This window comes from Nothobranchius furzeri, chromosome 6 (genome assembly GCF_043380555.1).
Source record: "Nothobranchius furzeri strain GRZ-AD chromosome 6, NfurGRZ-RIMD1, whole genome shotgun sequence".
Taxonomy (NCBI): Eukaryota; Metazoa; Chordata; class Actinopteri; order Cyprinodontiformes; family Nothobranchiidae; genus Nothobranchius; species Nothobranchius furzeri.
In genome coordinates, this window is record NC_091746.1 from 53,580,722 (window position 1) to 53,606,017 (window position 25,296).

The 25,296-nt window shown below is 41.7% G+C and overlaps 2 protein-coding genes across 5 annotated transcripts in view; one reads left to right on the forward strand and one right to left on the reverse strand.

Moving 5' to 3' along the window:
• Positions 1 to 5,846: 5,846 nt before the first annotated feature.
• LOC107374041 (endoplasmic reticulum metallopeptidase 1) lies at positions 5,847 to 18,238 on the forward strand. 2 transcript variants are annotated; one of them, XM_015942184.3, is made up of 15 exons: positions 5,847 to 6,212; positions 7,563 to 7,867; positions 9,447 to 9,574; positions 9,682 to 9,787; positions 10,925 to 11,071; positions 11,217 to 11,309; positions 12,887 to 13,099; positions 13,183 to 13,403; positions 13,896 to 14,070; positions 14,197 to 14,387; positions 14,963 to 15,115; positions 15,377 to 15,579; positions 15,655 to 15,770; positions 15,869 to 16,032; positions 17,894 to 18,238. In XM_015942184.3, exons 1-15 carry the CDS (start codon positions 5,938 to 5,940, stop codon positions 18,068 to 18,070), a joined length of 2,667 nt encoding a protein of 888 aa, XP_015797670.1. In that variant the 5' UTR covers positions 5,847 to 5,937; the 3' UTR covers positions 18,071 to 18,238. The 2 variants fall into 2 exon arrangements, 1 of the variants encoding a protein (XP_015797670.1); XR_008563998.2 differs by lacking the exons at positions 15,869 to 16,032; positions 17,894 to 18,238 and having other exon boundaries at positions 5,848 to 6,212; positions 14,963 to 15,185.
• A 5,132-nt stretch (positions 18,239 to 23,370) lies between these two features.
• ric1 (RIC1 homolog, RAB6A GEF complex partner 1) overlaps positions 23,371 to 25,296 on the reverse strand; it is a 40,814-nt gene continuing 38,888 nt past the window's right edge. For 2 of the 3 annotated variants that reach the window (XM_015942204.3, XM_015942192.3), the window contains exons 22-27: positions 25,127 to 25,263; positions 24,760 to 25,040; positions 24,483 to 24,695; positions 24,213 to 24,390; positions 23,951 to 24,139; positions 23,371 to 23,875 (exon numbers count right to left, since the gene is read on the reverse strand). In XM_015942204.3, coding sequence (XP_015797690.3) covers positions 23,557 to 23,875; positions 23,951 to 24,139; positions 24,213 to 24,390; positions 24,483 to 24,695; positions 24,760 to 25,040; positions 25,127 to 25,263 — 1,317 coding nt within the window. In that variant the 3' untranslated portion in view covers positions 23,371 to 23,556. The remainder of the gene's footprint in view (positions 23,876 to 23,950; positions 24,140 to 24,212; positions 24,391 to 24,482; positions 24,696 to 24,759; positions 25,041 to 25,126; positions 25,264 to 25,296) is intronic. The other variant, XM_015942195.3, reaches the window with a different exon arrangement.

Below are 25,296 nucleotides of genomic sequence, written 5' to 3' on the forward strand. Positions count from 1 at the left end.
TAGCCTAGCTTATGCTTGCAGCTATTGGCCAGAGGGTTTCTTCAACGAAAGAGGCCCAACTGTGCAGCAGAAAAACAGAAAATAACAAAAACAAACAAACAAAAAAAAAAAACATGCTGATTAATTAAAACATGATGAACCTCTAGGCATAGTAGTTCAAGTACTAAGTACACTAAAACTGGTCTCATTGTTCTAGGCTGTTTTAATTATTACAAATTAATTATTATTTTGCATCATTTAAACGTTCATAAAGCTCTGCTTCCTCTTCATCTTAAAGTCATCTGATCTCTGCTGTGAGACTTGGATTAGGATCATTTCAAATATTTTTTTGCTGCCTTTAAATTGTGTTTTAGACTTGTGTCAACATATTTCAATTTTTAAAACAAATGCATTTTCTTGTATCACAGGCTTTGCAATATTTAGTTATTAAAATCTCTCTTATTTTTTTAAAGAAAACCTATCTTTAATGTGCTCCTTTCATGAAGGCATTGTGGAGGAAATAGGCCAACCAGATATGAAATTGAAAACATCAGAGCAAAAGATGTGACCATTTCATGCCACAAAATCTAAATGAGTACAGGTCCTTCTCAAAAAATTAGCATATTGTGATGAAGTTCATTATTGTCTCTAATGTACAGATAAACATTAGACTTTCATATATATTAGATTAATTACACACAACTGAAGTAGTTCAAGCCTTTTATTGTTTCTAATAGTGATGATTTTGGCAAACAGCTCATGAAAACCCAAAATTCCTATCTCAAAAAATTTGCATATTTCATCCGACCAATAAAAGAAAAGTGTTTTTAATACAAAAAAAGGTCAACCTTCAAATAATTATGTTCAGTTATGCACTCAATACTTGGTCGGGAATCTTTTTGCAGACATGACTGCTTCAATGCGACGTGGCATGGAGGCAATCAGCCTGTGGCACTGCTGAGGTGTTATGGAGGCCCAGGATGCTTCGATAGCGGCCTTAAGCTCATCCAGAGTGTTGGGTCTTGTGTCTCTCAACTTTCTCTACACAATATCCTACAGATTGTCTAAGGGGTTCAGGTCAGGAGAGTTGGCAGGCCAATTGAGCACAGTAATACCATGGTCAGTAAACCATTTACCAGTGGTTTTGGCACTGTGAGCAGGTGCCAGGTCGTGCTGAAAAATGGAATCTTCATCTCCATAAAGCTTTTCAGCAGATGGAAGCATGAAGTGCTCCAAAATCTCCTGATAGCTAGCTGCATTGACCCTGCCCTTGATAAAACACAGCGGACCAACACCAGCAGATGACATGGCACCCCAGACCATCAATGACTGTGGGTACTTGACACTGGACTTCAGGCTTTTATTTTGGCATTTCCCTCCCCAGTCTTCCTCCAGACTCTGGCACCTTGATTTCCAAATGACATGCAAAATTTGCTTTCATCTGAAAAAAGTACTTTGGACCACTGAGCAACAGTCCAGTGCTGCTTCTCTGTAGCCCAGGTCAGGCGCTTCTGCCGCTGTTTCTGGTTCAAAAGTGACTTGACCTGAGGAATGCGGCACCTGTAGCCCATTTCCTGCACACGCCTGTACATGGTAGAACTGGATGTTTCTACTCCAGACTCAGTCCACTGCTTCCACAGTTCCCCCAAGGTCTGGAATCGGTCCTCCTCCACAATCTTCCTCAGGGTCCGGTCACCTCGTTGTGCAGCGTTTTCTGCCACACTTTTTCCTTCCCACAGACTTCCCACTGAGGTGCCTTGATACAGCACTCTGGGAACAGCCTATTCGTTCAGAAAAATTTTTCTGTGTCTTACCCTCTTGCTTGAGGGTGTCAATGATGGCCTTCTGGACAGCAGTCAGGTCGGCGGTCTTACCCATAATTGCGGTATTGAGTAATGAACCAGGCTGGGAGTTTTTAATAGCCTCAGGAATCTTTTGCAGGTGTTTAGAGTTAATTAGTTGATTCAGATGATTAGGTTAATAGCTTGTTTAGAGAACCTTTTCATGATATGCTAATTTTTTGAGATAGGAATTTAGGGTTTTCATGAGCTGTATGCCAAAATCATCAATATTAGAAACAGTAAAAAGCTTGAACTACTTCAGTTGTGTGTAATGACTCTAATATATATGAAAGTCTAATGTTTATCAGTACATTACAGACAATAATGAAATGTATCACAATATGCTAATTTTTTGAGAAGGACCTGTATATTCTATTTTCTCCCCCATCAAATCAGGCATAGACATTACTAAACTTCTGAAGATAAGTATTAGTAAGCACAAAACCACAAAGAGCTTCAAAGTTCGTTTTTAATAATTTTTCAATAGTTAACACAATGTGTTTTAAGGTTACATTTACATGAAAAACAGAAAATGTTGACCAAAACACCACACTACTCATTTAGACTTATTTTATTCTCATCGGTGTTTGCTGATGTCATGTCTTCCCCAGACAAAGGAAGCACACATACCCAGCACACATGACTAGAATAAAAATATTTTTTTAGACCAGACCACTTTATCTAATTTATTCAGTTCTGACACTTTTTTGTTCTGTTTTGAGTTAGGTGTCTTCACTCATAGATACAGATTAGTAATGAAACAATCATGGAGAAATTTTACTGGTTTTACTTTACTGGATCACTATGAAGGGCATCCCAAACAAGCTGCAGTCATGGCACATGTGCTAAAATGATCACAGTGGCATATATGAATAAATTAGTTGCTAATGCTAACAGTTAGCTTCTACTAGCCAAGACGTTTTCTGTTGCCTCCGGGACGCTAAACCAACAGCCTTCCCCATTGCGAGTCAAAATGGGTGAGTCCATGAATGCTAAGTGACAGTGTGTTGTTGATCTACGTCAGGCTTGTCAGATCCTAGAGTTTCACCATCTATTTTCTATCAGAAGATTATACAGGAGATAGGTGTAGGACACTGTTTTCATTTTCAGTCTACATGAAAAACTCAGAGTCCATCCATCCATCCATCCATCCATCCATCCATCCATCCATCCATCCATCCATCCATCCATTTTCTTCCGTTTATCCCAAGTCGGGTCACGGGGACAACAGCCTATGTTGAGAGGCCCAGACTTCCTTCTCCCCAGCCACTTGGGCCAGCTCTTCCGGGGGAATCCCAAGGTGTTCCCTGACCAGGTGAGAGACATATAGTCCCTCTAACGTGTCCAGGGTCTCCCTTTAGGCCTTCTCCCAGTTGGATGTGACCGGAAAACCTCACCAGGAAGGCATCCATCAGGCATCCTATAGATGCCCGAGCCACCTCAACTGGCTCCTCTCGATGTGGAGGAGCAACAGATCTACCCCAAACCCCTCCCAGATGACTGAGCTTCTCACCCTATTTTTAAATAGAGCTCAACCACCCTGTGAAGAAAACTCATTTCAGCTGCTTGTATCCGCAATCTTCTCCAAATCCAAATTGTAAAAGCCTTCTCCAAATCCACAAAACACATGTAGATTGGTTGGGGAAACTCCCACGCACCCTCCAGGCCCCCTCTAAGGGTATAGAGCTAGTCCAGAGTTCCACGGCCAGGATGAAAACTACATTGCTCCCCCTGAATCTGACGTTTGACAATCCAACAAATCCTCCTCTCCAGAACCCCTGAACAGACCTTACCTGGGAGGCTCAGGAGTGTGATCCCCCTGTAGTTGAAACATACCTTGCGGTCCCCCTTTTTAAAAAGGGGAACCACCACCCCGGTCTGCCAGTCCAGTGGAACTGCCCCCGATGTCCACGCGATATTGCAGAGCTGTGTCAGCCAACACACCCCTAAAACCCAGAGCCTCCATCCAGAGAAGAGTGAGAGAGAATAATCAGAAATAATGTTTAAAAAGAAAATGTCAGTGTTCCACACCTTTAAAAACTGTCATGTGTCTCATAATTATGACTAAGCTATCTCATAATAATGAGATTCTATCTCATGGGGCAACAGTAGCTCAGTTTGCCTTGTAATCAATGGGTTGCCAGTTTGAACTCAGGCTTCTGCAGTCATGTCCTTGAGCATGGCACTTCACCCTTCTTGCCCGCTGGTGGTGCTAGTGTAACGGGCGAGCTGTAGAGGTTCGAGCTCATGGTCTTAGGACAAAGAAGAGATAGGCGAAATACCTTTGGAGTATGGGAACACATCTCTGTTTATTTGGAAGCTTCACCAGTCAACACAACAGCCTGCGAACGAATGAATGTCTCCACAGAGAGTCTAGTGACTCCACCCCCCAGTCCAGCAGTTCAAAGTTAACAGCACATGCGCACAACACATCACCCGCTTACAGTCGTCCCCCCCCTCACAAAGGAAATGTCCCCATTTCGTGAACAACACTGTGAAACGGACAACAGCATAGTAGGTATAGCATAAAGGCCTCAAATATAACATGGTACTACATGGCAGGAACCCAACATACCAGCAGCTAACTTGTACAAAACAAAATAAAATAAAAACCCCAAATATTACCTCATCACATAGTCAGCAAAACGTGCTGGTGGTTTGGTACGGCGTCCAGCATGAGAAACCTGTACTGGAGTACCCATACAAAAAGAGGACCCTTCCAAACTAGGACTGGTACTAACACCAAACTCAGGTGAGGGAACAGGGGTCCCCGAATCATAACCAGCTGGTGACAGGGCAAGATCTGGAGGTTCGAGGCATGGTAAGCACACAGGTGGAGTCTGAGATGGGCCAGTCAGTGGGAAGGTTACAGGAAGGAAGTAGCGTCGAAGTCGGTCATAGTGTACAGTTTGGATGGGAGCCTCATCTCCAAATGGGCTACTGATCACATAGGTAACCCCAACCGAGTTGTCCCTGTCCAGCCTCTGCTGCACAATGTAAGGTCCTTTCCAATGGAGAGCCAGTTTACGACAGCTCTCTGTCGGGTCATTTAACCACGCTAGATCCCCGGGCTCATATGGATGATGTCTCTATCCTCTGTCATAGAATGTTCTCTGTCACTGGCAGTTACGCTGTTGTCCCTACACTGTCGAAAAGCAGTCCGTAGGCGTCTGTGTAGGAATAGAGCAAACTCATTTGAAGAGTCCTGCCCAGGACCACATTGCAGACTCGGGCCGTCAACTGGAGTGCGAGCCTCTCGCCCGTGGGTGAGAAAATAAGGTGTGAATCCAGTACTGGAGTGTACGCTAGTGTTGTAAGCAAAGGCGACTTGTGAAAGGAAGGAGTCCCACTCACCCTCCACATGCCAGTAGAATCTTAGCAAGCTGATCAAAAAGGGTTCTATTTAGCCTCTCCACCACGCCATCTGACTTGGGGTTGTAGGGTATGGTATGTGTTTTTTTTTTTACCTATGGAGTACGGGAACACGTCTCAGTTTATTTGGAAGCTTCAACAGTCAACACAACAGCCTGCGAACGAATGAATGTCTCCACAGAGAGTCTAGTGACTCCATCCCCCAGTCCAGCAGTTCAAAGTTAACAGCACATGCGTACAAGCACAACACATCACCGCTTACACTAGGACTGCTGTGGCTACATTGTAGCTTATCACCATCTGTTTGTGAATGGATCAATGTATGAATGGCTGTAGTGCAAGGTGCTTTGGAGTCCTCTGACTCGGAAAGGCATACAAGTGCAGGCTTTTATATATATATATATATATATATATACATATATATATACATATATATATATATATACATATATATATATATATATATATATATATATATATATATATATATATATATATATATATATATATATATATATATATATATACGAGACAGTGGATTATTTTCATCAGAGTGGTAGGAATGGGCTTCCATAGAGTAAGCTGGTTCATTTATTTTAGTTTTTTATTCAAAATGGGCCATTTGGTCTCTCCTCTCACGCGCCGCCCGCCAGCCCCACTAGCTTTGTCCCTCACTGCGATCCGTCTCTGTCGTCCTGAGAGAAAGCATCAGCCGAGTGTACTCACTTACTTTACTGACTCAAAAATGGAAAGCGACACAACTGTTCGGAGAATAAAATCCCCCGCGACACGACATTTTGTAGCTCAAGACAACGACGGAGCCCGTGACCGGCGCGAGGATAACGGTTACAGCGGTGACCAGAAGAGGAAGCCAGAAGTGAGCCTGTACTTACTGCGGGAAGGGCTGACAGCCTCACTGGTCTCTGTGTTTATTTTGCTGCTGTGGGGTCTCGTTCATTTGTCGTTGCAGCAGCTTGTTATCGGGAAACTAAGCGGGGAGTTTAACGCATTAAGAGCTAGGTGAGTTTTATGCAAATATTTTAATTCTTCCGTAGATTTAGCAACGAAGCGTAAAAGCTAACCTTTCGGCAACGGCTTTTCTTTCCTTCCCGACCGGTACCTGTGGTAAACTAGCTGCGGAAGGGAGGACAAGTGCTTTGAGATTGTTTTTGCATGCAGGTTAAGACACTGATCTAGAAGAAATGTAGAAATCAAGGGGACACGGTGATCAGTGACAGAGAAGAGATTGTTTCTCTGTTTATTGTAATATAACAAAAGGTTAAAGAGATTGGGATGTCTTGTTTGTTAAATGATGATTCAACACGTTCTGATTAAAAGGGGTTTCTCCTGCCAGACGGCTCACTTGACCGCCAGACCGGTTGCAGGGATTTGAGTCTGAGGTCAGCAGGCTTGGGGTTGAGTTTTTTATAAAATGCAGGGCAGCAGGATTCGTCATCATTTAACTGGTTGCCTCAAATATTCGTGCTGCAATAAAACTGGTTAGTGATTTGAGCTTCTTTGTTCAACAATCTGCCAATCCAGATTAAATTGTAAGCATAAACCAATCTCCTAAAATATCCTAAACCAAAGGAGCAACACTTTATTACAACGGAACATGTAGTATCATGTTATAGGTTTGATTAGAATCACAATTGGAATTGGTCTATACACTTTTGTTATCAGTTATTACTGCGGCAGACGTGGGGACTTGCATTTATATTCAAAAGACTGTTGGATGCTGATTGGCTTGGGGGTGGCATATGGCCATTCACACACAGACACAATCTGACTCAAACCACCATTTTTAAGAAACAATTCACAACGGCTATATGGATTTTTAATTACTCACAATGGCAAACATGATGAATCTTATACCCTTGACCAACAGTTTTTGTGTTCCAAAAGTGAAAATGCGCAGATATTCAACATATCGTTACCGAAAACTGATGATGTGATTTTAATTAGTTTTAGCACGGCAGGTGAATTGGCGACTCGTTTCAGCTCTACAGGTGGAAGTAGATGCATATTTCTGCAGACTGTTTTAAGAGTACACTCACAAAAACTTATGGTATGGTTTGTTTAACCTGAAACATTTTAATACCCAAATGAGATTTCCATCTGGTTGTTTAAATCACAAACACCTTAAGGGTGTGTCTGTACACATATCAGCAAGCTGACCTATGATTGCAGCTTCAAGGTCAATCTTGTATCCACACATGCATATGGTTACATAAACAATGATTAACTCAACCAGAGAGGGTATTTCCATATGCTGCCATTTTTTTATGTGTTAAACACTGTTCAACTTCCTTTTTGCATTTTAATGTGCACTCTTTTTGTCTTTCAATCATTCTTCACCTCACAATCTAGACAACACTTGGAGCAGATTACCAGTGTTGGACCTCGGCCAGTTGGCAGCGAGGAGAACGAGGTCCTGACAGTGGGTTACTTGTTGGAGCAGATAGAGAGCATCCGAGCGACAACAGCAGCAGGGCCTCATCAGCTGACAGTAGACGTACAGCGACCCACTGGCACTTTCTCCATCGACTTTCTGGGTGGGTTCACAAGCTTCTACGACCATGTCACCAACGTTGCTGTCAGGCTGGAGCCCAAAGGTGGAACAGAGCATCTCATGCTCGCCAACTGCCACTTTGACACAGTGGCCAACAGTCCAGGTACGAAAACATTATTTTTCTTTCTTAAGGGTCTTTTTTTTAAAATGTGAGAACAACAATTACCCGTGAGCCGGTTAAGTCAGAATTGGATTTCTAAACTAAGACCAGTGTTTACAGGCCAACATGTCGCTACACTTACGGACAGCAGAGATAAAAAAAAATGACAAATGTATATTTTTTATTTTCTATGTTGAATTAATTCAAAGAAAAATACTTATTTTTGGTCTAGGAGTATGATCATTGCTTGGGGTTTGAGACTTCACAGGTTCATATCCCGGACGAGCCCCCAATATTAGGACCCAGCTCGTTTGGCCATTACAAAAGAAGATACATATAATGGAAAAGTTAATAAAATATTATTTATTCAACCAAAATGACCTCAAGTAAATCTGAAAAACCAAAGGTTAAAAAAAGGAGGTGCAAACTGAAGGATACCTGTGGGGAGAGTGAGGTTAGAGACTACAGCAGGATTTTGGTAGACACTCTCCAGGTCCTTACTTCAATAAGCCAGGTGTGTGAGGTAGACTGCCGTGATTTGCCACAAAACGAACCACAGCATCATCACGCTGTGTTTGAAATGTTTCAAGGCCCATTTTTTGTGTGCAGATAAAACAGTTTATAAAATCAGGAAAGGAAGAGGGTCATGAACTTTTATAGTACTTATATTCAAGTCAAATGTTAACATCCAGTGATGCTGTTAGTGTGTTTTCTCAGAACACTTTCTGTATGTGTTTTTGTGGTTAACGTTTAGTAAAAATGTCAAAACTGCCAAGGTTCATTCAGACAGGGTTGATCAAGAGCAGTAATATACTTCATGTACATTTTGTAAAGCTTTCGCCCTTGAGCCTGCTGAGGAGACAATGTTTCCTCAGATTATGCACACTTATACACATCCTGGTGCACATTCACACATACACAGCTTCACAGATGAGAGAAGTAGATCCAAGAGGTACGGACCAGGACAATACACATGATTGTTTTTGAAATCCTGGGATTCCAAACATTTGTGAAACATAATAAAGGAAGAAAAGAGAGTCTGTATCTGATTTGGGACCTCATTTTTCCTTAACACAGTCTGAATTAATGTGTAGGTAGTTTACTGTCTGACAAAGCCTCTCTGGAATGAGGATTAATATATTGCTGACATGGTGTAGCAGTTCCACCCCCACACCACGAACACACTTACTCCATAAAGCTCAAGCACATGATGTCGCTGACCTTCACTCCAGTTGTTTGCCTTTTTGCATTTATTCTTGATAAATAGTTCTTCTGAAAAGTTTTTAGTATAATCTGGTTGAAACACGTGACCTTGATCATGTTCTCCCTTTTCTTCCCTTTGTCCTCACCAACACAGAAGTCAGGATTTCTAACCAAGTTGCTGCATTTTTCTTTAACATCTGCTCCCAATCTGTTTGTACCTTCATCCCATTGTATTCCAGAATGATCAACTCTGTTTTTGTTTCTAACCTCGCACCTCTTCACTGCTTTGATTAAACTCCAGCCTTCATGTGGGAACAACGAGACAGTTCACTGCTGCTGTGCTCCACATACTGTACATGTGTTTGTTTATCGGTTTCAGGTGCCAGTGATGATGCAGTGAGCTGTGCGGTGATGCTGGAGGTCCTCCATTCTTTAGCCAGTCAGTCCACCCCTCTTCGTCACGGTGTGATCTTCCTCTTTAATGGAGCTGAGGAAAATGTCTTGCAGGTAAGAGGATGAGCATGTGGCACACTTCAAAGCAGCAAACGTAGCTGTTATTGAATTTAATATGTTTTATTTTTTTCTTTTATTTTGGTTCTCATCTGTAATTTCAGGCCAGCCATGGATTTATTACGCAGCATCCTTGGGCTGAGCAGGTGCGTGCCTTCATTAACTTGGAGGCTGCAGGTGTTGGAGGAAAGGAAGTTGTTTTCCAGACAGGTATTGTACAATTCACATTATTTTCTTTTCTTAAAGGCATCGTTTTTTTAGGGATGTGTATTGGTGAAATTCTGGCAATACAATACGCATCACGATCATCGACATATATACGATATCACGATACGGGGAGACAATACGATATATCACAAGATATTGCGATGCATTCAGCCAGATGATATTAGCGATTTTTTAATACTGAATTTATTGTAGGAAAATTCAATAAACAGTCCAAATTGAAACGTGACTTATTTAACGTGAGGTATCTGAACCATAATAGAGGGATTTACATTTCAGTGGTGGAAACAAAACCCATTGCACACTGCTGCCATTTAGTGCCTTTGAATTGCACCAAAAGAAAAGAAAATACACAAACGTTTGCATGTAAATTCTTCCAAAAATTTGATACACAGCTTTTACATATCAAGATAATATCACAGGAAAAAATATCACAATATATTGTCATATCAATATTTTCTTACATCCCTAGTTTTAATTTAGTTCATGCTTCGCGTGCTGCCTTACCTGGGACAAAAAGGCTTTTAAAATAGACACTGCTTTTTTTTAACACTTCAAAACATTTGTAAATCTAAAAACACTGTCGAGATTTTTGCAACACTCACAACAACCATTTTTAAGTAAAGGTAAACATTCTAACATCTATGGAAACCCTAGGGGAAAAATGCAGTTGTTAGAAATAAAACGTGGCTACAGTTTTGTTGTAAATGTTTCTACTTTCTGCTTTGGTCCCTTTTTAATTTACACCTGGGTAACTTTTCACTAAAATCACAATTTTTCAATGTTCACAAAGTTTAGCTACACAGTCAAAAATAGTGAAAATTAGCATGAGAGGAACATGAATAATTAATATATATTTCTTTAAATATCATAAAAATGGTACAGCGATTTTCTCCATTAGCATTGAACACCATTGACAGACCTTTATGATTTATTTACTTTGCAAAACAAAAAATATCTTATTTCTAACCAGTAGGGATGCACAGTATATCGGTATCGGTCGATGTTAGCTACTTTTTAACATATCGGTATCGGTCCATTAAGTCCATTGCCTGTATGGATCAGCAGCCACTGGAAAAAGGAGTTGCTGAGCAGAACTTTTTCTCCCTTTTACATCTAAAGGTCCAGAGAACCCGTGGTTGGTCCAGGCATACGTTCATGCAGCCAAACACCCCTTCGCCTCCGTGGTTGGGCAGGAAGTCTTCCAGAGTGGCGTCATTCCCTCTGACACCGACTTCCGCATTTACAGAGATTTTGGCAACATCCCAGGTAAGGGCAACAGTGGTGCTGCAGATAAAAGGAAGCCTTGTGCTTTTAATTTTGTTCAAAGGTAAAAAATAAAAATGCTTTGGGCACCAAATAAACAGAATGTCCTCTAATATGTTTTATGTCTCTGTTTTGGTGTCTGAAACAGGCATCGATCTTGCTTTCATTGAAAATGGTTTCATCTACCACACCAAGTATGACACTGCGAACAGGATCCTGACAGACTCCATTCAAAGAGCTGGTATATAAACAGTCTTATATGCATTTTACTTAAATATCTTGTGTTTTCCATCTATATTAGCCACATGAGGCAGTCTCAGGCTTATTGTTGGGTCTACATACACTCAAAAAAAGGAAATGTTGAATATGCTTCACCAATTTATGGCTTGCAAAATATTTTGCTCCCGTACATTGTCCGTGGGGGTGGGGTGTGTGTGGGTGGGTGGGGGGGTGGGGGTGGGGGGTTAGCGCGTGGAACATTTTGCTGCCTGCAGTGAACAAAAACAATTGTTTCACCTCCACTTTCAACCCAACTTCCCATCAGCTCCCTGATCTCCAGCAACAGACTGCTTCTCATTTACTCATTGCTTCTGTTTTACTGAATTAATGGCCTTTACTAAGCAGAAAACCCAGTCAATCAGCACTAAAAACCCGAGACGGTTGGCATCTTCCCTATCTCTCCCAGCAGCTTCTGGACATGTCCCTCCTCCTCTTCTGAACGCGGCAACTTGCTGTGACAGACATGAATTATTAGAGAGGACAAGTGAGATTTCAGAGGGAAGAAGAGAGTAATCTTCAGAGAAGACAGAACAGCTTCGTAAGATGGAGATTCAGACACAGCACATGAGATGATGATGATGATGATGATGAACCTCAAGCTCTCTATTTGAAACCTTGATGGAAACACTAGATTTTTAATCTCCTCTTTGAAATCGGTTTCAGAACTCAGCTTTTTTTTGCAGCACTTTCCTGCAATTTCAGTTAAAGTTATTCTGAACTCATTTTTACGAAGACATTTATTGTGCAGCTAAGCTAAAGTGTGTAAATCGGTTTGTTAAATAGAAAAAGGAAGTGGGCAATCTAGGTCTGAATGTGCGCGTAGGTGTTGAACACTCCTTTGTTTACACTTGAGGTCCTCGGTGAGCCCACAAGGCGAAAGAACAATCAAGCTTTGTTTCAAAGGTGTGTTTGTGTGTGTAGACAATGAGGCGGCACTAAAAAAAAAAAATATGCCAACTTCAGCTGCAGTGACACTCAGCTACTTCCTACTGATGCTACAAGATTTTTCATTCACATTAAACTCTGTAGCCACTCTGATGAATCAACTGATAGACAGCTGCTGTGTGTCATAAGACAAGCCACAAAAACCTTCACACACACACACACACACACACACACACACACACACACACACACACACACACACACACACACACACACACACACACACGCGCACGCACGCACGCACGCACGCACGCACGCACACACACACACACACCAGTTTGAGTCACATTAGCTTATGCAAACTGTTGGAATGTCTTTCTGCAAGTGTCAGCTCACACTCTTTCAGTCTACAGCAAAAGTATTAAATCACCCCTTAATTTATTCAGATTTTGCTGAAAGATGACCTACTTCTTGTCATGTGACAGCGAGTTACCTCTTTCACATTTAGTCACATAAATCATTCACTTCCTCTCTTTGTGGCTGAATTAGACAAGATAAAAGTTCTCCAACCTCTAAGGTGTTCCATTTCCCTCTGATGACAAACTTACAGTTTGTTTTTGCAGCTTAGCTCTAAAAGTCACCTCCCCTTTGTAGGTGACAACATCCTGGCTGTGTTGAAGCACCTGCTGATGTCAGAGACATTGGCAGAATCCTCAGAGTATCGTCATGGCAACATGGTGTTTTTTGATCTGCTGGGAGTTGTAGCGGTGGCTTATCCCGCTCGCGTCGGCACCATCCTCAACTACATGGTGGCCGCGGCCACCTTTCTCTATCTGGCCAAAAAGGCCTCGCTGCCTGGTAACGGAGGTAGGCTTCACACCCTGGTGGTTTGTTTTGTTTTTCTTTAAGAATCATAACACATGATGAAAATGATCTTTTATCTGTCTAAGGTGGACGCTATGTCCGGGATCTGGCCTGTGCCACGGGTGTAGCTGTGCTGAGCTGGGTGGTCACCCTGCTGTCGGTGCTGATCGTCGCTCTGCTCGTCACCCTGCTGGGGCGCTCCATGTTTTGGTACACTCACTTTTACGCAGCTATCGGCCTGTATGGATCAGCAGCCACTGGAAAAATGATCCTCATCCACACGCTGGCTAAAAACCTGTACTACGGGGTGAGCCTTTCTTTTTGGGCTAACAAACACACGGGGCTGTATATTTGCTGGTTGTTAAATTAAATCGATGTTTGCGAACCAAATTTTTTGTTTTATTTCTCCAGACCTTGATGAACACATTTCACATTTTACAATAACAGGTGCAGAATTAGAGAAGTGAAGGAGCATAAATTAGATTGGCTTCTGTGAGTTTAACCTGCCGATTTAAGGGGTTTAAACCCAAAGTTCATATTGACTGTACAGCTGTTTATACACACACACACACACACACACACACACACACACACACACACACACACACACACACACACACACACACCAGTAAATCTTCCAGCTCTCTGGTTCTTGTATGTCGCTGGTTTTTTATTTCATCGCTGTCAAGGTTTGTGGTGTTAAAATGAGCACAAAAACTGGTCACCATCATTGTTGTGTTTTTTTATTATTATTATTTTTTTATAACTTCCTGCTTTAAATGAAAGGTTTTTCTTTCAGGGTGTTCGTCTGTTGGAGCTGGGCGACCTGTACTTTGACGTGAGTTTGTTGCTGTGGTGCTGCAGCCTGGTGTGGCTGACCCAGAGGGGTCTGTGTTCTGCCTACGTGCCCATGCTGATGGTGGCATTCCCTCTGATCACCAGGCTCCTGCTGAGCAAAGAGCTCAAACACAAAGGTCCGTGTCAACAATAACACTGCTACTGAAAACCATTCATAGATTATTGAATTCAGAACCCTGCAAAGTTCAGAAATGTAGGAGGTTTTTGGTAAATAGTCACTTTTTAAATGTACTTTTTCCCAGGAGCATCACTGAAGTACAGTTTTCTGTACCTTCTGGGCCTCACACTGCCGTACGTCCACTTCATGTTCCTGATCTGGGTGGTTTTTGAAATTTTCACCCCCATCATGGGCCGCAGTGGAACAGAGATCCCCTCTGAAGTGGTGATGGCCTCTCTAGTTACCCTGGCAACCATCTTCCTCTCCACATTTTTTGTATGTATCCCTCCTTTAAAATGTTTTATATAGAGGCTGACCGATGTTTTATTTTATCTATCTATATCTAAAGCCGATTATTAAGGCTGATATATATATATATTTTTATTTATTTATTTATTTATTTATTTATATATATATATATATATATATATATATATATATGCACTCACTGTGTGTAATATACATTAAGTAAGTCGATAAATATCTTATATTTATTGAACTTCTAATATAAATAAACTCAAAACATTTAAAAAAACAGTGTGTTGGGGTCCTTAAGGTCCCTTCTTCAGTCCAGTAGTGGCGGCAGTTGGCCTGAATTTTTTTATTGATTTTTTTGTCGGCTTTAAAAAAAAATTTGGCCAATGTAGAAAAGATTGAATATATCCGCTCGATATATTTTTTCAGCCGATATCTTGGTCTGCCTCTGGTTTTAAGCTAAAAACTTGTGATTTAATCATTATTATTGAAGAAAAATAGCAACTTCTAGCTGATAAAATCAGAGATTATGTCTTCATGATTGTTCTTAATCACGTTCTGCTTTGTTATTTCTATGTTTTTTTAAATTTTTTCAGCTACATTTCATGTACCTGGTGAAGAGCACCAAGTGGATCCTGACTGGTTTGGGTTCAGTCTTCATGGTCATGTTCCTGTTGGTCTCCAGTGGTCTTTTCTTTCCTTATTCAGATAATCCACAGAGCCCGCGGCCAAAGAGAATCTTCCTGCAGGTTAAGAACCACAACACACACAGATGTGCACACGTACACAGAAACCCAGGCACACATCGTTGTTCTAGAGGTAAATGCTTACCCTCGTTTTCTGTCTGAAGACATTTTAGATGAAGACACAAGGACAAATGCCTTGTTTTGGTTCAAAAACACATTTTGAATGCATGATAATGTAAAAAGATGACGTGGTTCACGTGATCTGATAAACACGCGTCCTTGTAGATTATTACAGCAGCGTAAAGCTTCCTACTCTCCCTGCAGCACACGACTCGGACTTTCTACAACCTTCAGGGCCAGGTGGAGAGCCGAGACGCCGGGCTCTGGATAAACAGCTTTGACTTCACAGGCATTCAGCACATCACACCCCACATCCCAGAGATCAACGACAGCATCCGGACCCACTGTAAAGACGACAGACCCTTCTGCGGTTACCCCTGGTTCCTGCCTGTGAAGTTCCTCAGCAGGTCAGGACTGTTTTTTTTTTTTACTTTTTCCTTCTGAACTTTATGTCCTCAACTTGATATCATGTGTTTTTGTAGGAAGAACTGGTATCTTCCTGCTGCCGAAGTGTCTCCGAGTTCTCCGGTGGAGTTCAGCCTTCGGTCCAAAGAGGAGACGAGCTGGGGGACTGTAAAGATGACTTTCGATGTGAAAGGTGACAAGCTCTCAAAAGGGTTGAGAAATATTTCTAAAACATGACACATTAATAAAACTGTGTGTGTGTGTGTGTGTGTGTGTGTGTGCTTGCTGCAGGACCCAGCCACATGTCTCTGTATCTGATGCCCCACCGAGGATCCGCCCTGACCAGCTGGTCCTTCGGTGACGGGACGCCTCAGTTCGATCTGAGCGGAGAATATTTTGTCTTCTATTCTCACGGCCTCAACACGCCCGTGTGGACCTTCTGGTTTGAAATACAGGTATGGTCTAAAGGGACGTCCTAACTTCGTTGTTGCTTATTAACATTTAATGTTTCGATTCTGTTTTTATTGTAAATAAATAATTAAGTCGTCTTTGTTTCAGAAGGCGAGGGGAGGTAGTGTTGCAAGGAGATCAGGTTTTGTTTAAACTGGACTTGGATTTAGAAATCAGGCCTTTAAATGAAAGTTTATTTGCATTTTCTGTGATGAATCAGGAGTAGCCCAAAATCAGCAGGTCAGAGCTGCAAAACAGAAAAAAAATCACAAGCTGGTATCAGCCCTCGACAAAAGTTTTAATGCTTTTGAGCAACATTTAGTTTTCATTTTCAGGCAACATGACAGATGTTTAAACAGGGAAGTTTAATTCTATTTTTAGATTATGACTTTCAGTATTTTACATAATTAAACCATTAATTAATTTACTGCCACTAATGACTAAAGTCGTCAATTGCGTTTTTTTAACGGGGCGGGCGTGGGAACAAGCCCCCGCACCGTGAGAGTAAGCATCACGGCTCTAAAGCGGATCTTCACCCGTGTGTGTCACACGTCATGTGATCAGGAAGCAGAAAATCCATCAATTAGATCGATTTTGGACGCTGCTGGGAAAAAAATCGATGCACTAACCGGGGAAGCGTCTGCAGCTCACACTTCCACAACGGATTGTGAAAGAACAGAAAAAGCTAGAAACAAGCGGATTCTTCCTGGTGTAAGAAGAGAGTCTACTCTTTCTTTTGTTTGTTTGGTGTTTACATGGTTACAAAAGCACAGTGTTCTGTGACTCTTTAGAAAACAGTAAAACGCTCAAAAACGCCGGCAGTCAGGGGCTTTCTGTTCAGAATACAGCCGGCACTTAATCTGATCAAAGTTTTTATTTATTTCTTTCTTTCTTTACGAAACACAACATGGTTGAGCTCCAGCCAACAGCAGGTTAGGGTTCTTGTGGTTTTGAAAGCTTGAACTTTAAAGTTTCTGAAACTGTAGCAGAAATTGGCTTTATGTCAATAATGTTTTTATTTTTATGTGATCATTGTTTTGATGATTTATGTACAGTTCACCTGTGTGTAAATCATCACCAATGTAAAGTTTTGGCGTTTTTTTTGCAGCTTTTCTAACTAAAGGCATGATCTTGAGCTCATCTGATTTATTTTACACAATTATTCACTATTATAGAAAACTATTATGTAAATGGGAAATTAAAACCCCACGACTCTTTGCTCCGTCTCTAACCCCCTCAAGGTTCACATTTTTTCAGCTATTGAATATTTTCTGTAAGTTCAGGATAAAATAATTTAATTTCTTTAAAACATTTTGGGAGCTTCATGTTCATAATTAGCTTTTATCATTATCAAAAAACTTTTTATACTCTTTCACAATTTTCCAGTGTAATTCAAGGCAATTTAAGCATTTAAATGACATCTTACACACAAATAGATTTTTTCCTGTGAGTTTTGACTCTCTGTGATCCGGTTTTACTTCCAGACTGAAACTGTGTTTTAAATCTCAGCAGGAAGAAGTTAAAGTGATTTCCTGACTAGCAGAATCCTGTGAAACATCTGTTGTTCTGCTCTTTTGACTGCCTGGTTTTCCTCTTTATACAAAGGCCGGTTTAATAAGCATTCCTTCTTTTTTCCCAAGTTCATTCCTGACATTTCTGGAATTGGGCCAGTCCTGTTCTGAAGCCAGAAATGTCTGTAGGAGATTAGTTTGCTGAACACTGCCCTGTTGTGTTTGAACGCATACCTTCCCTCTTAAGTCTCCAGAGCATTTATTTAATTAATGATAATTAGGACTGGAAAAAAAAACAAGGTTCATTTATTACAAACTCATCAGAATTAATTGATTTGATTTTTCTGTCTTTCAGCCTCCCACAGAACTGAACCCAGCCGGTCCAGAGGGAATGATTTCAGTCGCTATTTCCACTCATTATTTCTTCGGTGAAGCCAGGCGGACTCCTCAGTTGGAGGAAATCCTCCTCCAGTTTCCCACCTGGGCTTTTCCCTCGTCCTGGGTCAGTACCTACGACATGTACCGATACTGAGGAGAAACGTCACAGAGACTGAGGAGAGCCAAGGGCTAACACTAACACCCGCCCGCGCTCTGTCCCGGCCAGCCTGAGAGACCTCCGTCGTAGTGTCACAAGTAGCTAACGGAGCAGCACCGGCGCTCAGCTGACCACAAACCTCGTGCTCACTACTGGCTTAGTGAAACAAAGGAGTTAAAGGATTATTTTTATTTTACTAAGCTGTGCCTTTACTTTCCACACACACACACACACACTCTCTCTCTCTCTCTCTCTCTCTCTCTCTCTCTCTCTCTCTCTCTCTCTCTCTCTCTCTCTCTCTCTCTCTCTCTCTCTCTCTCTCTCTCTCTCTCTCTCTCTCTCTCTCTCTCTCTCTCTCTCTCTCTCTCTCTCTCTCTCTCTCTCTCTCTCTCTCTCTCTCTCTCTCTCTCTCTCTCTCTCTCTCTCTCTCTCTCTCTCATCCTCCTTCCTTTCTCGTGCTGTTGAATGATTAACACCCTTGTTTACCGTCATCAGCTGGAACAAGTAACACCACCGTCTCCACCAACACTCAAGCTGTCGGTCGAAACAAACTGGAACATTTTTACTTTTAAAAAGTCACTTTTAATGCACTTTGTCTATCGGGAGCAAATAGGTCCAGTTTGAGTGAACGGGTGAAACGGTTCATCGTTCCTGCAGCAGATGGCCTCCACGTGAATAAATAAGCAGTTGAAATAAGGAACAGCTGCTCCAGCTATCAGAGGTCTGGAAAAAATCCAGCAAACTAAAATCTAGTCTTTGCATTTCATTTTAATGTAATGAAATTTGTTTAAAAACTGGGCCACATCGGCACCAGTTACTTCTGAATCACAATTAAATGCTTTTTAAAAATTCTGAGAAAAACAAAACATGAATCTTTACTTGTGGGGAAAAATGTCAAATATTGGAGCAATAAAGTCTTAAAGTCCCCTCAGTCATCGTCACACCGGTGAAATTACATCTCCGCGTATGACCCATCCCCGTGGGCAGCGGTGAGGTGCAGCAGTGGCTGTGCTCGGGAACTATTTGGAGGTTTAGTCTTAGAGTTACCTCAAAATGTGAAACATTCTGAATAAGAGTTGTCAAGCGTTTGTCCATTTTGCTTTTATTTCAGCACATTCTTTAATTAGTTTAATGAAAAGTAACGATTAGCATTTATCCATTTTATGCCAAGAATTGTACATTTTTACTACCACTTTTGCAAATGTCAATATAATTTTTATGTGCAATACAGAAGAGTGACAGTACGAGTAGAATTGACTATAGAACATAATTAAGATTTTAGATATTAATTTATTTTAAAAACAAAAAACATGTTTGGATTTAATTGACTTAAAAAATCCTTACATTTAAACTGTTTTGATTATTTATGCCCCAGGTTGTATTCTTCACAATTTTTTTTTAAATCTTTTTTAGTTCTCAAAATATTTTAAGTTTAACCTAATTTGTATATTTTAAAAAAATCTATAATAAGACGTTTGTGTTTATTTACTTACCTGAAAAATCTAAACATTTTCTCATTAAAAACACTCAAATTCCTCCTTTTAAAAAATGTTTTAGCTTTATTTTATTAACATTTATTTATTTAATAAAATGTCCCAAACTTACAGGATATTTGCATGTAAAGTAGGTTTCGTTTAAAAAAGAAATAAAATGTGATAAAATGTACTTTCACTGATATATTTTGGGTTTCTCTCAGTAAAGATTCATTTTTCATCAGGAAGAAAAAAAAACATCAAAAAATGTCAAGAAGTTGTATTAAATGAGGTAAAAACAACAAAAGCACTGGTTACCTGATTGAGGTTAACGTGTGTTGTAGAGATTTTATTGGATGTAACTGGGTGAATAAAATGCACCGCCTCTGTTTTCAGGAGATTTATTAGAACTTTTCCACCTTTAGGCTCTTTTTTTAATACTTTATCCTGATGAGTTTGCTTAGATTTAAGCTGGAATTTAGTTAAACTTTAGTCTTAAAAACAAAATAGTTTACCTCAAAGCGATGCTTTGTCAAGAATTTTGAGCAGAAGACGCCTTACAGTTTTGCTCCCAAAGACAAACACGGTGTTTACTGCTGTGGACACAAACGTCTCTGGTCTTAAAGTGCCACTTTGTGTTTGTGTTGTGTTTGCAGATGAACAGAACCGAATTATTCTGCAGCTTCTGAATGCAGTAGATGCCTTTTCTTTGCAAGCTGTGTTTGTTTAATGTGGTATTTCGTACAGGCTTTGCCCTTGAATGAGCCAATTCGTAGCAATTAACCCATAGCGTAGCCTTAAAGAACAAAGCCTATACTCATGGAATACATAACCATCGTTTTCATCAGATCAGGTGATCTCATCAGGTGTCCTGGAGGTCACGCCAAAAATCAAACCATTAAATGGTCAGCTTGTTTTTGTGCTACAGGGAGATGAAACGTGTGTTCTGTGGTGTTTTACAGATGGATAGATCACCTGATCTGATGACTTCTGAGTGACAGAGTGGCTCAGAAGTCATCAGATAAGCTTCAGATTGAGCTTAAATCTTATTTTAACCCATAATGAGAAACTGGCTGAAAAACCTCCGATCTAAATAGAAGGATGTCTGGCTGAATGTTAGACCTTAGTCTACAGTCACTTGTGAGTCGCTTTGGACAAACGCGTCTGCTACATACATAAACATAAATATGAGTTTCAGAGTATATGCAGTCTAGAAGAAGAAAAGTCCAAAACTACTGGATTATTGCTCTAAAATTAAATGAAAACAAATTTGAATGTGATTCAGTTTATATTTTCAAACTCTGAGCGTCAGAAATCTTCCCATTTCTAGTTGTGATGATGGATGAAAAACGTGAAATGCTGTGAAACGTTCTTCATTCACTCTGGGCGCCGCCGCCGTATTAAAAACCGTTTTCTGTGTTGAGCACAAGTTCACTCCTGTATGTTGCTCCATCTAAAACTACAGGAACAAGATTCACAATGTAAAAATGTCTTAAAGTATTACATCTCATTATCTTTTCCTGTTACCTATTTTCTGTCTGTAGAGCCCTTTTGGGTTAAAAGTATACGACAGATGGTTTGTCACTAATAAAACCGATTATTAATCTGTGGGTGACTGGTTTTACTGGGATTGATGTGGTCAACAGGTATCTCTGTCTAAAGGATGAGATGGTTTTAGATTATGCAAAAAGCTTGAACGTACTTGTTTAACAATTAAAAAGCTTGTTATAACTGCTGTCTGTGTGTTCTTTCAGCTGCATCATACTTCTGTGTAATAGTCATCAGCCTCTACAGACCCTTTAAGGAACAAAAAACCCATAATGCAACTCCAAACTGACAAATTTGACTAATTAAAGTCAGACATAGCTTTTTAATTTAATTATTTAAAAAAATGAAACTTGTCTGTTAAACTGATGTTACTCCTAGAAATGATTGGAAAAGGAAAGCAACAGGAAGGAGGCTTGGCTCTGTTCTGGAGTGAGATGTTCTGCTCAGTGAATGCTTTGAAACCTGTGTGTGTGTGTGTGTGTGTGTGTGTGTGTGTGTGTGTGTGTGTGTGTGTGTGTGTATGAGTGAAAAATGAAGCATGCAAAACATTTTAAAAATAATTTATTGGTCTTTTATGTACAGGAAGGGAAAAAAAATTAAGTAGAAAACTGAATGAGTAGAAAAAGCGAATGTACAAGACAGCATCTTTACACTGCATTCAGTATGTCTGCCATCCCAGAGATTAAACATCTCTGAGTAAACAGGAGATACTTTTAAACTGTACACAGAAGGGTGGGGGTGTCACTGTCCATTACACACCTGACTGACTCCTCCCACTCAGCCCGCAGAGAGAAAAAAAAACATCAAGCATCTGCAATGTTCATTTCCGTAGGAAACTGTCTTGCATGCCGTCAGTCCTAGTTTGGGGCCGGGAATCATTAGGTTTGAACTGTTTTTTAATATTTTTGTTCCCTCGGAGTAACGACTCAAGCGTTCAGTTAAACGTGCTTTAACAGAAGGCCTCTGGACGTTAAAAGTCTTTGGTTCATCGTGTTTTCGTTTTCAAGTCAGGTGAAGCTCACAGCGGAGCGTGGCTGTAGGCGGGTCTACCGGAACAGGACAACAACACAGGTGTGCATGTGTCGGCCAGTTGCCCTTCTGAATAAAGAGGATTAAAAAAAAAAGAAAAAGTCTACGAAACAAACAGAGAACTTCCTGTGTTTCAATAGAAACGCAACATTTTGGTCAACACAGACAAAAGGAAAGGGGCGCACATAAAAACATAAAGCTCCAGTAACATTTTCAACTCATTGCACGAGATAATACTGACACATCTGACAAACCTTGTAGATGAGAGCTGACCTCACAGTGGCGTAAGGTGGTAAAGGTTATCAGTTATTAAAAAAAACCTCAATTCAGCAATTATCACTCAGCTATAACGCCAATAAATAAGAACTAAACAACTAATATGATAAAAATCCGCTCCAAGTGATCAACCGTGTTAATACATAAAGAATACAGGGCTACAAGGCTAAATCATGATCTTAACACTGCCTAGAGGGACTCAAGTGAAGCTTTTTCTGATGATAGGTCCAAAATATAAGCAAGGCTTAAATAACACATCGACCTGCTGCACTGACGACAGGAAATCTGGAGTTTGACCGAGTTGAAAGAGTCGGCTGATTTGGTTCTGCAGCATTTTTTTTAAAAAACACTGATCGTCTAAATACTTGGAAAGGAAGCAAGTTGTTTAATCTGGCTTGACTTCAGCTAAGGTCGGGTGTGAAAAAGTGAAAGGTGAGTGGCGAGAAACGGCACAAACAACAAATAATTCCTCATAATAATAATAATCCTATAAGCGTTAGTGAATCACACAGAGTTCATATGTTTTCTTCACGGAAAATTCAAGAGCAGGTAGAAAAATAGTCGTATTTTTTGTTACATCGAAAAAAGTTATCAAAACATTTTAAAATCATGAGGTATGAAAAGTATGAAACAGCTCTCGTGCAGGCACACGTCAGCGTGCGGCGTAAATGGTTTCTTCTACTTTAGCGTCGTAGCGTAGCTGATCAGATTCTCTGATGTAGAACAAAAAAAAAAATACTGGTGCTTTGATGTGCTGCTCTGCAGCCTCCAAAACACCTGGAGGAGTAAAAACTGACAGGTGACCCTTTTATTTCTAACAGCGTGTTTTGGTGAAATGTCAGACTGAAACCCAGCAGCCTGCTGAGAAGATGCTTGTTCAGGGGGCTCTACTCATCACAAAGGGCAAATCTGAAGGTTAGATAATACTGACTGCAGAGAAAGGTACTTCCTGAGCACGCACACACACACACACACACACACACACACACACACACACACACACACACACACACACACACACACACACACACACACACACACACACACACACACACACACACACACACACACAGTCTGTTTCCAGTCGGCTGCTGCTGCTTCCTCACATCTCTCCCTCAGTCGAAAGTTCACAGGTTAGTCCAGAAAAGGCCCCAGTGTTCAGGACAAGGTGCAGTCGTAGGTTCCCTCCTCCTCTCCCTGCTCCTCGGTTTGTTCGGGAGGGGAGTCCTCTGAGGGGAGGCGTGGAAAACCTCCCGTCGGTTCTAGTGAGGGTAAGGCCAGGCCCAGAGGAGCTACCACCCCTCTGTTGTCTTCGGCTCGAGGTGTGGGAGCTCCTCCCGGACCTTCGGCGGCGCTGAGCTTCGAGGTCTGGCTGGCGGGCTGGAATGCTTCAGGCTGCACCTGCTCAGATGTCACCTCTATCAGCTGCTGCAGCTGTGGTTGGATCAGGCTGAGAAACGGTTTGTATCCCAGGCTGCTGGGAGAGGGGAAAATGTGAAAAAAGATCTCCCCAAAACAATGCAAACATAAAATAGGTGCGTATTGCACTCACCAGTCAGTAGAGACCCACGAATCAACAGCCAACAAGCCGTTTCGGACACTCTGCACCGTTTCTGGAGGAACCTCAGGGTTGTCGAGGAAACTAATCACCTGTTTGATGACGTTTGAATCCCGCAGAATCAAACCGATCACAACGCACCACTCCAAACAGCCCGCCTCCATGAACACGTGTAGGAGGTACCTGGAGGACCGCCGAGATGTCAGCCATCAGCTCGGATGGGATTAGGATTAAAGATCCGGAGAGCTGGTCTCACCTGAGCTGCACCTGGGACTTGTGCGGCCCTTTGTTGGCCAGCTCCATGGAGATGTGCTCCAGCTCGGCCTGACTCAGGCAAAGCGCGGAGGAGTTCTCCTCCACCATCGTCCAGTCGCCGTCCACCACTGAGCTGGTCTCTGTCAGATCAGTGGCCGAGCCGATGCTGTACTCCTCGACTGGGAGTCGCAAAAAGTGAAGTTAGCGGAATGTAAAAGTCGTTTGTTGGTGATAAACTACAAGCTCCAGCACGAAGGAGGCGTGTCGTTACCTTTATTAGTGAGCAGAGACAGGAAAGCGTCTCGTGTCTGAGGCGAGTGTGGGTCAGAGTGAGCGGACGAGGCTGTGTCCATGTCTTTGTCCCTCTGTCCAATTCCGTCCATCCAGGTGTGGTTGGTGGGGGTTGTGGAAGGCGGCGCCGAGTCCATGTCGCTGTTTAGCAGGCTGTCTGCAGACTGTGACTTCAGCAGCTGGGCGCTCAGAACTTCAACAAAAACACAAGACAGATTCAGACTCTTCCAACTTTAAACGTGGCCTTAATCCCTCACCTGTGCGGCAGCGTCCGTTCTTCAGCGGCGAGTTGAGACTTCCCACGGGAATAACGGGGAAGGGCCAGAGGAAATCCTTGTGAAGTTTCTTCAACGCTGACACAAAGTCGTCTACTCGAGCTACGCGATTCCTCTCGCGGCACAGCCAGCCGATGAGCTCGAAGCCAAGCTGCGCAGAAAAGCACCCCAGGTCTCGAAGGCGCACCTGCTCCAGGAGGTGGCGGGCATGGCGCCAAAGCATCATATCGATGTACATGTTCTCCGCGCACTCCGCATCCCGACTGGAAGGAGACGACACAGCAAGGAAACAGTGGAAGAGCACGTAGGAGGCTAACGCATTACAACATAATCAGCGGATGGTCCGTACCCTTTAGCAGATGCTCCAGTGGGCATGCTGAAGGTCTTCTGCAGGTTGAACTTCCCTGTTGTGATGGCATCTGCCGACTGAGACAAACTGATGCTGCGATTCCTAAAGAACTCAAAGCCTCCGGTAGAGCTAGGTTCCTAAGAAGAACAATGACATTTTAAGCCTCGCCG